This window comes from Channa argus, chromosome 13 (assembly GCF_033026475.1).
Source record: "Channa argus isolate prfri chromosome 13, Channa argus male v1.0, whole genome shotgun sequence".
NCBI lineage: Eukaryota > Metazoa > Chordata > Actinopteri > Anabantiformes > Channidae > Channa > Channa argus.
Window position 1 is genome coordinate 3,319,010 of NC_090209.1, and position 15,032 is coordinate 3,334,041.

The 15,032-nt window shown below is 39.6% G+C and overlaps 1 protein-coding gene across 1 annotated transcript; it reads left to right on the top strand.

The window, feature by feature from the left end:
* Nucleotides 1-60: 60 nt before the first annotated feature.
* On the top strand, nt 61-14,596 carry marchf9 (membrane-associated ring finger (C3HC4) 9). Its single transcript, XM_067526910.1, has 4 exons — nt 61-2,188; nt 9,883-10,038; nt 12,486-12,678; nt 13,300-14,596. The coding sequence occupies exons 1-4, from the start codon at nt 1,856-1,858 to the stop codon at nt 13,629-13,631; spliced, it is 1,014 nt and encodes a 337-aa protein (XP_067383011.1). The 5' UTR covers nt 61-1,855; the 3' UTR covers nt 13,632-14,596.
* Nucleotides 14,597-15,032: the final 436 nt, after the last annotated feature.

Sequence of the window (15,032 nt, forward strand, 5' to 3'; positions counted from 1 at the left end):
GATACAAACAGGTATTAAGGTATTTTATTATAAGCTTCTTGCGAGAGGGACAGCACAATCTGAGGGTTTCAAGTCTTCTTGTTGCTGGGAAGCATCTAAACATCCGTAGAAGGAAACTGAGTTAACAGGTTCAGTGTGTACAAAGAACATGTGCTTTGTGAAAGAGGAACAACAAAGGTCAGGACATGTTAATCAAGTCACACATTCGAATGAAGATGAAATATAAACATCGCTGCCTGTTCGTAGAAAGAAGAAATGAAGTGAACGCTCCTTCTTCTCCTTCCAGCTCTGCATGAAGCCCAGAAGTCATTCCCACCTGCTCTCACACGCAAATATACAGAGATTTTCCTGCACACACACACACACACACACACACACACACAAACAGTTCAGATAGTTCGCGGGCTCCCTGTGCATGCGGCCGCAGCCTTCACGTCAGCAGAGGCAGCTCAGCACCCTGGACAGTGGCGCCTGGTCAACAATAAAACAGCCAGAGCTCCCTCCCTGCACAGCTGCTGGGAGTGCGGAGGGAGAGTCGCATCACCCGCAGGAGACGGATGGATGGCTGGAGAGAAAAACAGCGACTTGTTTACAGGATGGCAGTCAAGCTTGTTTTTCTCTTCTCTCTCTACTCCGGAAGTAGCTGCTGCGCTGGTTCACTCTCCCAGCCGACCATTTCGAGGAGGAAAACCAGCGCCAGCAGCATCATCAGCACCATCTCTCTGATCCGATAATCAATGCCATTACTGCTCACGGATGCAAAGACATCTTCATGCGTCTTCCCCATCTTTCTCTCTGACTAGAAAAATCGCAGGGTGCCTTTATTTTTTTCCGCCTCTCTGACATTTTATGTTGCTGTTTTTTTTTTTTTTTTTCTCCCTTCGGCTTGCGATGAAATGCTGATGGACATCGAGCGGAGCTGGGAAACATGGGGCTTTGGGCTGTTTTTGTGCTCTACTGTCTCCAGCTAGGCTTGGGAAAATGCAAATGAAAGGGATTGTGTTGTTGATCTCGACGCTTTGGATTGTCGGGGTGCGCGGCACGGATTGTTCGTGGATCAACCCGAGGCTTCACAAAAAGGAAATGGAATAGAGAAGAGGGGAAGGGACGATGATCTGACGCTTGGGATCCTACACTGAGGGACAATACAAAATAAAGATAGATATTATAATCAAGCCCAAAGCCCATTTCATATTCCGCACCCCACTTCTTTTAATTTTTTTTTTTTGGATTATGATTCTTGCCAAGAGTCCCAGATGTGACTGTGTGGATGGCATGTCGTTGTGTTTTACATCCCATTTTCTATTTCCTGGTTCTGTGTTGCTCTCTCTTCCACTCGTCCGCTCTCTTGCAGTCTTCTGCTTTGGGTAGCAAAACATGTAGGCTATTTTTTGCTGCAAGCCCAGTAGCATCTGAAAAAAAAAAAAAAAAAGAAAAAGAAAAATATGTGTGTGTGAGAGCAGCGGCGAAGAAAATGGACCGTGGAAATCGGAAACTGAGCAAGTTCTAAGGCTTTTCCTCAGAAAGATGCATGAAGACAGCGTATGTTGAGATGTTTGAATAATGAATTTTGAAAGAGTGTGTCGGCCAGCTGAAAGGGAAAATCTTTCATCCGCATTGGCTTAGGCGCACACATGCCATCAGTGGGGCGAGAGCCTTTATTGCTTTGAATTTCCAATTAAGCTCAGAGTTGGGTTACAGGAAATTCTGCAATAAAAATGAGCCCATTGGTCGTATGAATAATAATAATCATCATAATAATAATAACAATAATAATAATAATAGAAGGAGAGGGAAACAGACAGAACACCCCATTTATTCGTTTCAGTGTGGCCGATTCTTTATGTAGCCCAACATGTTCAAGTATCGGATCCGCATGTTTTTTAATGAACTGAAAGTCCTAGTGTTTATGCGATCCGATTCGAGACAGTCCGGCTCAGACACAGATAGACGGTCCACCACCATGCGAGGTCTAGGGATGGGCGGCTGCGGCTGGCCGCCTTTCGTCGACTGCCATTCCCGGGATGATGAGGAGGAGTACTACGGCAGCGACCCGCGGCCCCGGAGCTTGGCGTTTGAGGACAAGGAGCCTAAGCTGCAAGTGGGCCTGGACGCTGTGTCTCTGGCCAGCACCGCCAGCAGCCTGCGGACCCCCCAGTGCCGGATCTGTTTCCAAGGCCCAGAGCAGGTAGAGAATGGGTTGTTAAAAGTGTAGGTGCCACGTCCTGTACAGAACGACAGAGAAATGTGCTGCACAGAGCCTTTGGGGGGCTGTGGACAGCCATGTCTCCATGCATGGATGCTTTCAGATCAGCAGGGCTTTTGGAAGTAGGTATTTTCTAACAATCACACCAGGTTCTCTATTATCATCTGCCATTTTGATTAGTTTAAAGTACAATCCAAAGGCTCTCTGATTCAGTGCAGCTACTACAACCATCCTGTCCTACATCTCAGCTCTCCTTTTTTTTTTTTTTTGTTCCACCCACCTTCCCCTAAAACAAAAAAAAGAAAAACAATCTAGGATGAGACCTATGATTCTGAAAATCATGTAAAAATAGTAAAGCCAGATATGAAGCCAAACATCACACATTTGTCTCAAAGGCTTTTTCCGATCTGTACAACACACACCAGCCTCCATCCTCACACCCTTAATTTAGTGGCAATTATTAGCTTTTCCATCCTCCTGAAAGGTGATTGCTCAGTGATCTGATTATCTAAATAACACTGTTTTCATAACTAAGCTAATCAGTGTTGGAGAGGCATCGGTTCCCACACATCTGAAATCCGGCCAGCATAGCAACAAAGAAAGTTAGCCAATTAGGTCTGCAGGATGACAAACAGAGTGAGAGTGACTGAATATGCATGAGTCACAATCATTTTGTAAATGTAAATCAACTGTCCCCCGTCTGCATGTGTCACAGAACAGGATGATCAACTATTGATCTTGTGATGTTCACAGTTCCTGGCCAGACAATGGTGTTGACTGTGACGATAAATGACAAGTTTAATGAGTTTGTCATCGTTTCTTCTTCTTCTTCTTCTTCTCTCTCTCTCTCTCTCCCCCCCTTCTCTCTTACTATGTCTCTCCTGTGCTTGGTTGTTTCCGGAGAGGAAACACAGACAGTATAGTGCATCGCTTTGGTCTGTGGCCAAATGTTGGTCTCACCAGATGTGCAGAAACCTGTGCTGCCTGGCTCAGCAGGTAGTCCTGAGGCCTGAGATAATTAGAAACACTGTAAATTCTGTAGGAGCACAGATGGATATTATCATTTAGTCACTTCTCTAAGATAGGCGTATAGTGTTATTACAGCCCATGTGCTAATATATGACATCTGCCTTCGAGTTCCTATTGTGAGAGATAGTAACCTACATAGCCACAGGATGGAGTTTAAATCAGTTTAGGCTTGTTTTAAATAAGAGCTTGTTCAGTGTTATAGACAGGGATCAATCCCACGTTGCCGTTATCCCCACTCCAACATTCTTCCTTAATAAAAGGTTGATGTGTGGGGCTTTGGGTTCTCTGGCAAGGTGACTCATCATGCAACATGGCTCTGAGCTGTATCTTTAGCTACAGACAGAGTGAGCAAACAAAGCACTGAGGGAAAACCCTGAAACTACATTACTACCTCAGCTCCTCACGCTGTTATTAGCTCATTTTTTGCTTCGGCAGCACTCGTTTTTTTTTTGTTTTTTTTAACTCGGTGCAAAGGTAAAGTGCTTTATGCCTCCTTGGGCGCAGGGTTGGGGGGGGGGGGGGGGGGGGGGGGGAGCATAGGTTTGCCATTTTATTGTTATTTCATTATTCAAGTAGGTCACAACAGGGGCCAGGATCATGTCGCTGTCAGTGGGCCAATTACCTACAGACATAATCACCTTGCTCTGTGGGATGCATTGACTATGAGTCCTTATTAGCTGTCTGTCAAAGGTGTCAGTGTGTGCCATGGTACAGTAGCTGGGCCACTAATTCCACTTAACACTGTCTGGATTCACAGAAGCGCTGCCAGAGCCTGCTGGAGGGGCTGGCTGTGTTAGCTTTGCATCGAAATAGTGACATGTTGCAGTAAGGAGGGATGGAGGTGGTGGAAGCGGGGATCACTCCGGCCTGCCCTTTTCTCTTGTAGTGCCCGGCAGCATGTTTCCACAGGAATGCGCAGTCTGGAGCTCAGGGGACACTTCCAAAATTTTGGTTTAAAGGTTAGTGCTGAGGAGTAAGACCATTTGCAAAGTCCTAGAAGTGACACGCCAAATTAACACCTTGTGCTCCATGAAGTGGCGTTGAGGGACAAAGCCATGTCAGATCACCCAAGGAGGACGTGACTTTGCGTGAGCCTGTGGAGGCTTTAACAGCTTTGTGTTTGCTGGAAAAAGAGAGCTCTGCTGTTAAACTGCTACGATTTAGACTTTACGTTTGTCAGACCCAAACCAGTGACCCGCCCAGAGGATAATGTGTGAGAGACAACGTTTCAACCTCATGTTACTTTCTATTTCGGCTTTTTTCTACAGTTCGCAGGAAAACATAAGTGAGGCAAGAGTCATAGTGGAGAAACAAGGGAGACACAAGGGAGACATAAGGGAGACATAAGGGAGACATAAGGGAGACATAAGGGAGAAGGCCCCTTTTATTGTTTGAAAAAGTTTAGATATACAGGAATTCAAACTGTTCATGTATAAGACAGCAACCCGGGATAAATCCTTTTGAATCTTTCATGAAGATTATGATGTTCAGGGTTGTGTTGTAACACTACAGTTGTAACACTAATTTTTTTAACAACAATGAGAAAAAATTTTCTTCTTTGTATGACCCTTGAGTGCCAAGGATAATTCCTGTCTCACCTGACAAACATATCAGATAAAATAAACTGAAATATTAGTCTAATATGTTACTATAAATCTGTATCATCGCAAACTTACAAATCGTGGAAACTCATAATAATAAATCAATAAATAATTTGAGTGTAATTCGTTTAAGTTTAAAGTTTAGCTAGGTTTACGTTCTTGGTTAGGGTTAGAAATGTTTTCTTCATTTTTTTTTGTTCCTGCTAATTTCATATTTGTGTCTAAATCTCCTGCATTAGATCTGTTTAAAAAAAAATACAAATAAATAGCAGCTACAGTAATAAAACACACAACACACCGAGCTTTGATGTGGAAACCAACAGCAATCTCCCAAGTCAAAAGTCTGATGTTTTCTTGAACTGTCCATCCACCACCAACGCCCTCCTACCATGACTTACTATATAATGTCCTCCTGCTTCCACCTGTCCTCCACCCATTATCACTGCAGACAGGGCTTTGTCTACTTGAATGTGAACATTTGCCCTTTTTTGGCACTTGGTGAAATGACTCACGGTGGGGTTTTTCTTCACCAAAACGACATCAACAAGCCGCACTGTTGCACTGGGTGACTTACTACAGTCCCATCTCCATTAACACTTTACTACAACAAACTGTGCCCGGCAGCATTTGCAAAGCAGTAAAGTTTGTTTTAATCACATTCTACAGTACTTTACTTTTTTTTGTTTGTTTTTAAAGATTTAAAGACAATTTCAGTTGGAACCAGTGGCCTTGAGGAGGTGAAGTCGATATATTTTGAGACAGAATAACAGTTTGATGGTTTCTGTTCCTTTCATGAGATTTGCTGTCAATAATAAATATTTAAGACAAAAGGCGATAGGTTGACTTTAGGAGTGACGTTGCTTTACGGGTGACTGAAGCAGTCCAGATGTGACCTTATATCCTCATTATGTTTTGCTGCCCTCGAGGAAAGGGATCAACTTAGACGGCGGACGCTTTTAATGGAAAAGAATCATTTCACAAAAAGGACAAAAAAAAAACAAATTTCATTTTCAATCAGTTAATTTCATTTAATAGATCAATTTGACTTGATTTACTTAAGTAAATGGAATAGCATTTGATTTGCCCCCCAGGGTCTCAAAAAGCATTCATGTGAAACTTCAGCTTATTAAACACCCCCGACAGCTTATCATTAGTATTATTGCTCTTCTGGTAAATTGTATGTGTTAAGCGTTGAGACCTGATATGTTCTAATAAAACTCAACACAAGCCTCATCTCTACAAGTTTTTCTTAAAAGATACATTGCAATGTTTCCACCTAAAAGCAACTGTGCTTCTCCGCATTTAGATTCCTCTGTGTCCAAAACATCTTTCACAGCTTTGCTGCAGTTTCCTACAACTAAATTCACTCATCTATATCCTGTGATCTGGCAGGATAATCAATATTTGGGAAAATCAAACAGCACTCTCTTAGAGTGTGGATCCTTAATTTGTAAAAAGGGGACAGTGTGAGGAATTGTGAATCTATATAAGCTTTTACATATACACGCATTTTATCACTTAACAAAGAATCTCTTCAGCTGCCATCAGGATCTGATTCATTATTAACGACAGAGCTTCAGAAAAGGTGCCTCTTGATTTTAGCATAAGATGAGATTAGTCTAGACAAAATTGTCAGGCTTTACTTGTATCATATTTTCTGCATAAACAGCCTCTGCTCAAGGTAATGATTCAAAATCTTAATGGCAGATTTTAAAGGTCTTTGTGTTGTATTTTGTTCTAGTTGATTATGACATTAACTTTTTCATCCCAGCCTGAAAATGTTCGCTTGTAACACACACGCACACAAACACTCACAAACACACAGTGCTCTCGACAACAGCTTGACATTTTAGAAATGTTTACTTTTGTATTGTTTTTATTTAGTTCCTCGTATACTTCTGACCTTCTCTGTGTTATCTTTATAATGTCAGCGGGCGAGTTATTTTAAAGTTTATGAGTGGCATGTGGCCCATCTGCCAAACCCAATCTTTTATGCAGTGGGACACTCAAAGTCTTTTATTATAAGTGGGAAGGCCAAATGAGCCAGACGGTGGATGACACAGTGGAGAGAAAGAGAGAGAGAGAAAAGAAGCATTATTGGTGTCACAGCACTTCTTTGGAGCATTAAACAAGTATTGATTGTGTCTGTAAGTAATCCTGTGACAAGTTAATACTACTACAATTAATAAAGTGAAAAACCATTAGGAGCTCTAGGTTTATTCTATAGTTGTCTTGATTTGATTTTCGATTCCTCCAGTGTTTGGTTAGTAAATTAAACTACGAAATTACAATATAAACTTTGGCAGGTACATCCTCCATCTTGTTTTTAAGTCTGTTTTAGTTTATTATGGTTAATTGTCGTGAAGTGGTTTATCCAATTCCTTACATTTTTCAGTGTTTGTCAAGTGATCAAGATATTGATGGGAATTTCTGCTTCTAAAATTAAATTCTTTTAAACAAATTATCAAAAATCTTAACATTTTCTGCCAATCGAGGAATTGACTGGTCAGCTAATGATTTCAGAGTGAGACTGCCAAACTGCCATGTATAGTGGGGATCCACAAGGGCCAGGCCTCAAAGGGGGTTAATCTGTCCATGGTAATAAGTAGTTTGATGGTTAATATCACTTTGGTCTCTGACTTTATTTGATAGACTGGTACAAATGTGTTAGTTTGGCATAGACAAAAAAGTGACTGTTGGTAAATTGTTACATTCATTGTATGTTCATTGTATGAATTAATAATTGTTATACAATGGTAGAGATATTCAAACGCAAAAGATGACACGTGTGGATGTGGAGTATTTTGAGTTGTTGTTGGATGAGATGGAACGAGTAATGGAAATTAGTAACAGGTAAATTAGTGCATGACTTTGCTTTGAATGCTTAGAAATGTAACTGGTAGTTTGCTGTTTGTTTACATCTTTGATTAGTATTATAATGTTTGAAACTTTGCCTCTGTGGACATAAAGGTTCTTGGACTTGTTGATTGCAGTTACATTTTATATAAGTAGCTGCTTTTATTTGATTCAGTTAAGTAAATGTTTTACTTAGAAATGTGATTTTTTTTAAAAAGTACAGGCATGAGAGCGGTGTCCATCTATTTCCTATTTACTTATGTGTTAATTGCTGTAACTTTGAAAAAAAAGAGATATGTTTAGCATAAAGAAGGAGGAAATAGTCCATTTAAAAAAATGCAGTGTAAAAAAACAATAACTGAGTTCATGAGAGCTGTGTGCCAGACCGTTGTTTGGCCAGGAGCCTTGACTTCCTTGTATTGCAAACCAAGATATATATAACCTGTTAATTAATGAGCTGTGAACATAGTCAAAGTAAAATCTTGGATATTTTTTTTTATTATTATCTTCTTTTTCATGTGCGTGTATCCCCATGTCATGCCTTTTGGTCCAGACTTTGTATTTAATCCAGTTTCCAAACGAAATCCCAAACTTGAGTTTCTTGAATTTAACACCAATCAAGTGAAAGCTTCTTCCTAACTGACAGCCAGTATGTATGTTTGATGTTTTCCAGATTTGTCTGGCTTAGGTGAGAGGTGGACATTTGCTATGAGGCTGGCTGAGTTTGTGTAAATGGTCGTCAGGCTTCAGCGGCTCTTCTCTCCTTCACCTGGGTGCCCTTGAAACCTCTATGCTGTCAAGCATTATGGCGGAGTGCTAATATGCCCCTTTTCAAACTGCGTACACATATGAAATGTTCGCATTCATTTATTTAGTTAAGGATTTCTCCCCAGCACTGTGGTTTTTAAAGTATTTATGAGTAGTAGTAATTTTGACACACGGCTTTGCTTTTTTTATTTAGAGAAATGAAGAGTTTGTTGAGGTCTGATGCAAAATGTAGCATCAACTTACAAGCTGTCTGACAAAATGGATGTTTGACGTTGAATAGTGGTGACGGCTTGAATGTGGTCATCCTTAATATGGTTAATATGCCAACAGGCTTCAGGTACTGATGTGATACTGAAAAGACAGTGGATTTCATCCAAGCGCCATGTTAGCCAGTCTCTCAGAGACTGTATGAAAAATAAAAACGGGTCAGAGAAGGGATCAGAAAAGAAAGGATTTTATCATTTTCATTAGTCTGGAAGTGATCCTACATTTTTATCTTATTTTTATCTTTATCATTTTATTTTAGACTTCTCCTAAATTATATATCATATCAAGAGTTACATGGTTTTTATAATGATGCTGTTTGGCATTTGCAGCACTTTTTTTCCTATAACACTATTACCTAATATCACCAATGTGGACTAATATGGATTTAACTTGATCTCTGGCAAACATGGCCTTAATTTTTTTAATGACCATTTTCTGCTACTTCCTCCAGACAAACACAATCACATGACTATGGGGAATTTTAAGGAGTATCATAGACGAACTCTGCATTCTTTTGTACGCTTCTATAAAAAGACTAGATCACTTTATATCTTTCACATAGATTAGTCAAGATCAAAGAACTACACCCCCTTCTTCTCCTGTTACATCCCCTTCTTTCTCGGCCACGAGACCTTCATCAGGGTAATATGTCAACTTGTTTCCAACTTCCTTTTAAAAACTATAATCATGTAACCAAAGGAATAAGAAGGAGACTTACAAATTCATAATGACTTCCAACCAATGCAAAAATGATTATATTCTCACTGTCCTAAAACACTGGACACGTAACCTTTTTATGTCTTATTGCAGTCTCATGCTCTGCTATTCTTCAAGTTCCTGATGTCTTTCGTATGTATTTTCTTCTAGACGGACGTGTTAATAAATAAATGATCCCCTTTGTGTTGCATGAAAACTGGAAACAACCTCGGAATATCGCGCTGATAAACGCCTCAAGGATGTGAATGCTTGGTGAATAAAGCTGTGATCAACTGGAGTGTGCAATGGGCTTTAATCTTGACAGATTTATTTTGGTATTTGCATCCTTGTTGGCACCTTGCTGTGTGTGCGATTGTCAAATAATAAAAAAACTTTGAAACGCTTGAATAAAATTGAATAATCTCATCTTGTCATATGCTTCCTGTGTGTGTCCTTTAGGGTGAGCTCCTGAGCCCCTGCCGCTGTGACGGCTCTGTGCGCTGCACCCATCAGCCCTGCCTCATCCGCTGGATCAGCGAGAGAGGTTCCTGGAGCTGCGAGCTCTGCTACTTCAAGTACCAGGTCTTGGCCATCAGCACCAAGAACCCTCTGCAGGTAACATAAGGAGAATGTGCACCACACACTGAACTGTACGTACACGCACACAAACAACAACACCAACTGTTGAGTTACAGATTTTAGCAAAAAGAAAACTCATCTCCGGAAAAACAAAGCTTCACGCTTCCCACTTGGATTAGTACTGTAGCAGAATTTAAACCAAAAAGCCACTGCAGCGTTGATACTGTGCCCATCCAGATGAATCTGATTAACACCACACATGGGATTTAACTCACAAACAGGCCAGCTCAGCGTGGCTCAGCTCAGTTTGGTTTGGCACGACGTGTCTCCTCATCAGTGTCCTTACAAAACACGTCCAACACGTTGTTTGGACTCAAGGTTTTGGATAAATATCCAATAAACAAGGTGATGCCAGTACATGAATATATGTAAACTCTTTATGTACATGTAATGCTCTATAAGTTTTTTTTTTTAAATCAATGAGTGAATCGAGCAGGAAGATATTATCTCATGGAGAAGGTGCTGCTGACATAGACATTCGACAACAACATATACAACATATTAACGCTGCTGCATCAGCCCCAACACTCCCCGCTAGAACAAATCTTAGGACATGGTGGTGTGAGGACTGTTTTTGCCATAATGTGCTGACACATTTTCCTTCTGCGTCACTGTCCTTCTGCCCTCCCTTTCAGAGGCAGCCAATGCTTCTAAGACCAATTGAGAAGATGCCATGTATGTGTTCATAGGTTTGTCTGTCCGAAATATTTAGTTAGAATTGCATAATGTACGACAAGTACTCAAATACTGTGTGTAGATTTCCCTGTCTGGTGAGATATAATGTCAGTCAGTTGTACTTTTGTCCAATTTTGAGGTGCCTGTATTTAAATTGTGTATCATTTCCCACTACACGTCTATTTCACCACATCTAAACAGAGAAATTTCAAGTTTTAGTTTTCACCATATTCATTAACAGTTAGTTCGCACATTAAGTAAGTAGAAATTATTCCAAATGGATTCCACAATAATCAGTAAGCTGCAAGGCCCAATCGACTGAATGGATAGTACCAGTTTCTTAACCAACCTGTGAGACTATATGGAAGTTACACTCCTAATCCGAATTAGTTAATCATTTTAGCAATTTAGGCTTTGTATCTAATATAGCTGGCTCAAGTCTTGTCTTGCTGTCATGATTCTCACATGTTGCATGCTTGATTGTTTTAATTGCTGCTTAACACCTGGCCAAGGGCCAGCCGTTAAAAATGAGTCTTCTGGCCAACACTGGCACATTTACAGAGATGTCGATTAATGTGCAATGTCTGGAAACCTATTGCCTTAAACTCTTTGTTTTTACACAAGTTGAGACTAAACAGGTTTGTTGTATGAACATAAAACTTTACTTTTATACAGTAGAAAAATGAAGTTTGCATTAACAGCCTTTACTCCAAATAAGCAGATTTTTGCCAGTTTAGAGAATCAATTTTTCTTTCAACATGAAGAATTTACAGCAGCCATTGGAGTCATTTTGTACCTAAATCAGTAACAAAAATTGTCGGAGATCCCTAACTGCAGACACTAATCTTTCTAATGCTTGGCATTCATATCATTGTAAAAGAAACAATTTATTGTGTACATTTAATCAGGTGTCAAAATGCAGTTTCAAAATTTCAAACTACAAATAGAGGAGCCTCTGAACCGTTTAAAGTCTCTACAGTGAATGTTAGAACGTCTACTAATTTGCTAGTTTTATAAACACATTAAATTAGTTGAATAAATGTAATTTATGACTTAAATTCTTAATTTGAAATTATGAGTTGAATAAATTACATTTATTCAACTCATAATTTCAAATTAAGAATTTAAGATCCACTTTTTATAAAGTATGAGAGTATATGTTAGGTTAAAATTATGAAATTTAGATATTTATGTCAAGTTACTATGAAAAATATTGGTCCGTTCCACAATATTCCTGTATGATGGTTAGAAATGGCAAAGCATTAGCCAAAAGCTGTGGAGAAATATTTGAAATTCTCTATCAGCTATTAGTAAGAACTAATAGACAAACAATTGAAATAATTGGATAAAACAATTTATAGTAATTAATAATAGAATAATTATTATAATAGATTGAGAGTGATGTGCTGTAAGAAAACACTTCCCCTTTAAACCTCTTCTCCATCTAATAGTTTCAAGCCCCTTTAGATTTAGACTTTGACCCCTACTTTGTGAAACACTGGACGAAATTACTTGAAACTAGAATATGCAACTAAATCTAACAGTAGGATGAGACTCAAAATCAAAAGCTTGCAAAGATAATAAAAAAAAAGACCCAAAATGTATGTGTAGAAAATAAACCTGGACCTCAGCAGAAAGCAGCACGTTTGCTTGTAATGGAGTATGTTTACATTGTTGTGGTGACACTTTAGATAGAAGATCTGCCTACATCTTCCAGCATTGACACTAAATGCTTCTCTCCTTTCCAGTGGCAGGCCATCTCTCTGACAGTGATAGAAAAGGTGCAAATAGCCGCCATTATTCTGGGCTCCCTGTTCCTTATTGCCAGCATCTCCTGGCTCATCTGGTCCTCCCTGAGCCCGTCAGCGAAATGGCAACGTCAAGACCTGCTCTTCCAAATCTGCTACGGCATGTACGGCTTCATGGATATCGTTTGCATAGGTAAAAGGACACGCTGGACACAAAACTACAGAGCAGTAGCAGTCGCAGATGAATCACATTATAATATCACATAAAAAGGTGCAGTAGACAGCTTAGGTGACAAGCATGTAGAAATGCATTATGCAACAAGGAAACAGGGTGTTCTCTGCAACGACAAAAACATTAATAAACATTTCATTATGCAAGGACACACTAACGTGGTGAAAAAAATACGTATTTAATTCCCATTTTGTTGGCTGTTGAGGTCATACAAAATTAAAAAGTAAATAAGCAGATGGTGCACAGGTAGGAGATTACAAGTACACTAAAAGCCAAGCAAATTTTGATGATTTCGCAGGGTACAAGAGATTCTGTTTTCTACCAGCAACCTGGTTGACAGCTCTTGTGTAACTGTGAGCTGCCCGTGTAAGACAATACTGAGAACAGATGGTATCAGATATCTGCACTGTGATTATTGCCAACTACAACTATTCTCATCCACAGGCAACATAGAAAGTCCTTACCTATGATGCTGATGGCAGCTCACAGGCACTTTTAGCATAATATTTTATGCAAAGCAGTGGGAATCTGCAAGCTTTCGTGCGCTATTCTTCACCCTGCTCCTTCTTTATGTCTGCCCAGGTCTTATCATCCACGAGGGGTCATCAGTGTATCGAATCTTCAAACGATGGCAGGCTGTTAATCAGCAATGGAAAGTACTGAACTATGAGAAATCAAAGGACTTGGGTGACCCGGTGAGCTTGAGCAGTAAGACGGGGACCCGCAGCTCTCGTGGTAACCCTCATGGCCTGACCAGCAGCAGCAGTGGGCGACAGAGCAGGAGGCTAAGAACTATTCTGAACCACCACTGTGGATACACCATCTTGCACATCCTTAGCCAACTGAGGCCCAACGACCCGCGGATCGGCTCCTCCACCAACCGAGAGGTGGTGATGAGGGTCACTACTGTATGAGGCAGGTGGGACACGTGTTATGGGATATGTAAAAGAGTGGAGGGACTTATGGACCTAATATCAAATGCTTAAGACTCATGAAGGCAACAGGAGCCCTGTGAGGAGCTGAGTGATGCCCGGAGCATCAACAGACAGCGCACACATGAGGATTTCTCCTCTTGTTTCGTAAAACAAAAGAAAAGGCCAGATGCTTCTTTTCAATAATTAAAGAACGGATGAAAATAAAGGACAAAAAAGCATTAAGAGACATCAAACATGGAGTGGGATAAAAGTGTAATCAGACTTTACAACCTAATCCAAGATGATGAGACGTTTTTTCCAGTTCAAATATCAGGATGCACAGAGACATTATTCCTTTTAAATTTTGATTCTCTTGGTTTGATTTATATATATTCTTTTGTTTGTTTGTTTGTTTTTTACTCACTTTGGTTTTGTACGAATGTATGATTTTAGAGGAAATCGTGTAACTCCATACATGCCAAGCATTTCCAGAGAACTATGTATAATTATCTTCACATTTCTACAAACCAATGCTGGTAATAAGACCGAAAACTGAAGCAGACAAACATGAGGACAAACTCAGAGGAGAAAATAAGTCATTACAAGGAGAAAAAAAAAAGGAAAAAAGAAAAAAGAAATCAATGAGATTTTAGTGACACGTAACCTTTCTGCAATAAAGATACGTATGTACATTTCACAGGGAATTTTGCATGGGTATATAATTTTATTCTTCATCACATGACATAAGCACATGACAAATTTGCTCTATTTCGAATGGTGCTTGCCAAAATAAACACTTTAAAAACATCTGATCTTATTGCACCAACTTTTTGTCAACATGACAAATGGCAGTGTGTTACAGCTATTTCAGCTAAAATACAGATTGTTGCTGCTGTGTGCTGGTTCAGATTTGATAATACATAAACTATTAGATTAAAAATGGGGATCACATGATCTCGTACTAATCAGTCTCACTGTCTCTTCTTTATTCTGTACACATAGGCTGATCACTATAGGCTAAAGTAGATTCATTACGATTTTTTATAAGAATTCTTTCGAAGTATTGTATTTTCAATATACTGTGATGCGTCAGTTCTTTCTCTGTTTGACATAAAAATGACCTCAAACTGATTCTTTTTTAATGCAGATCATAACTATGATCTGAACTATAACTATGATCTATGAGAGGGGGCAACTGCTTACAAAGCTGTTGCAAAAATGAAGTGTGTTTTTAATGTTTTGTGTTAAAACACATCATTGTTTAAATGAGGAAACGTATTACAAGCCATTTTTTTTCATGCAGGATACTAGTCATGCCAAAAAAAACCCTCTTTCTTAACACATAAAAACCATTAAAACTACAGAACATATTCCATTCATTCAAACCAAGACTCAGAGTCT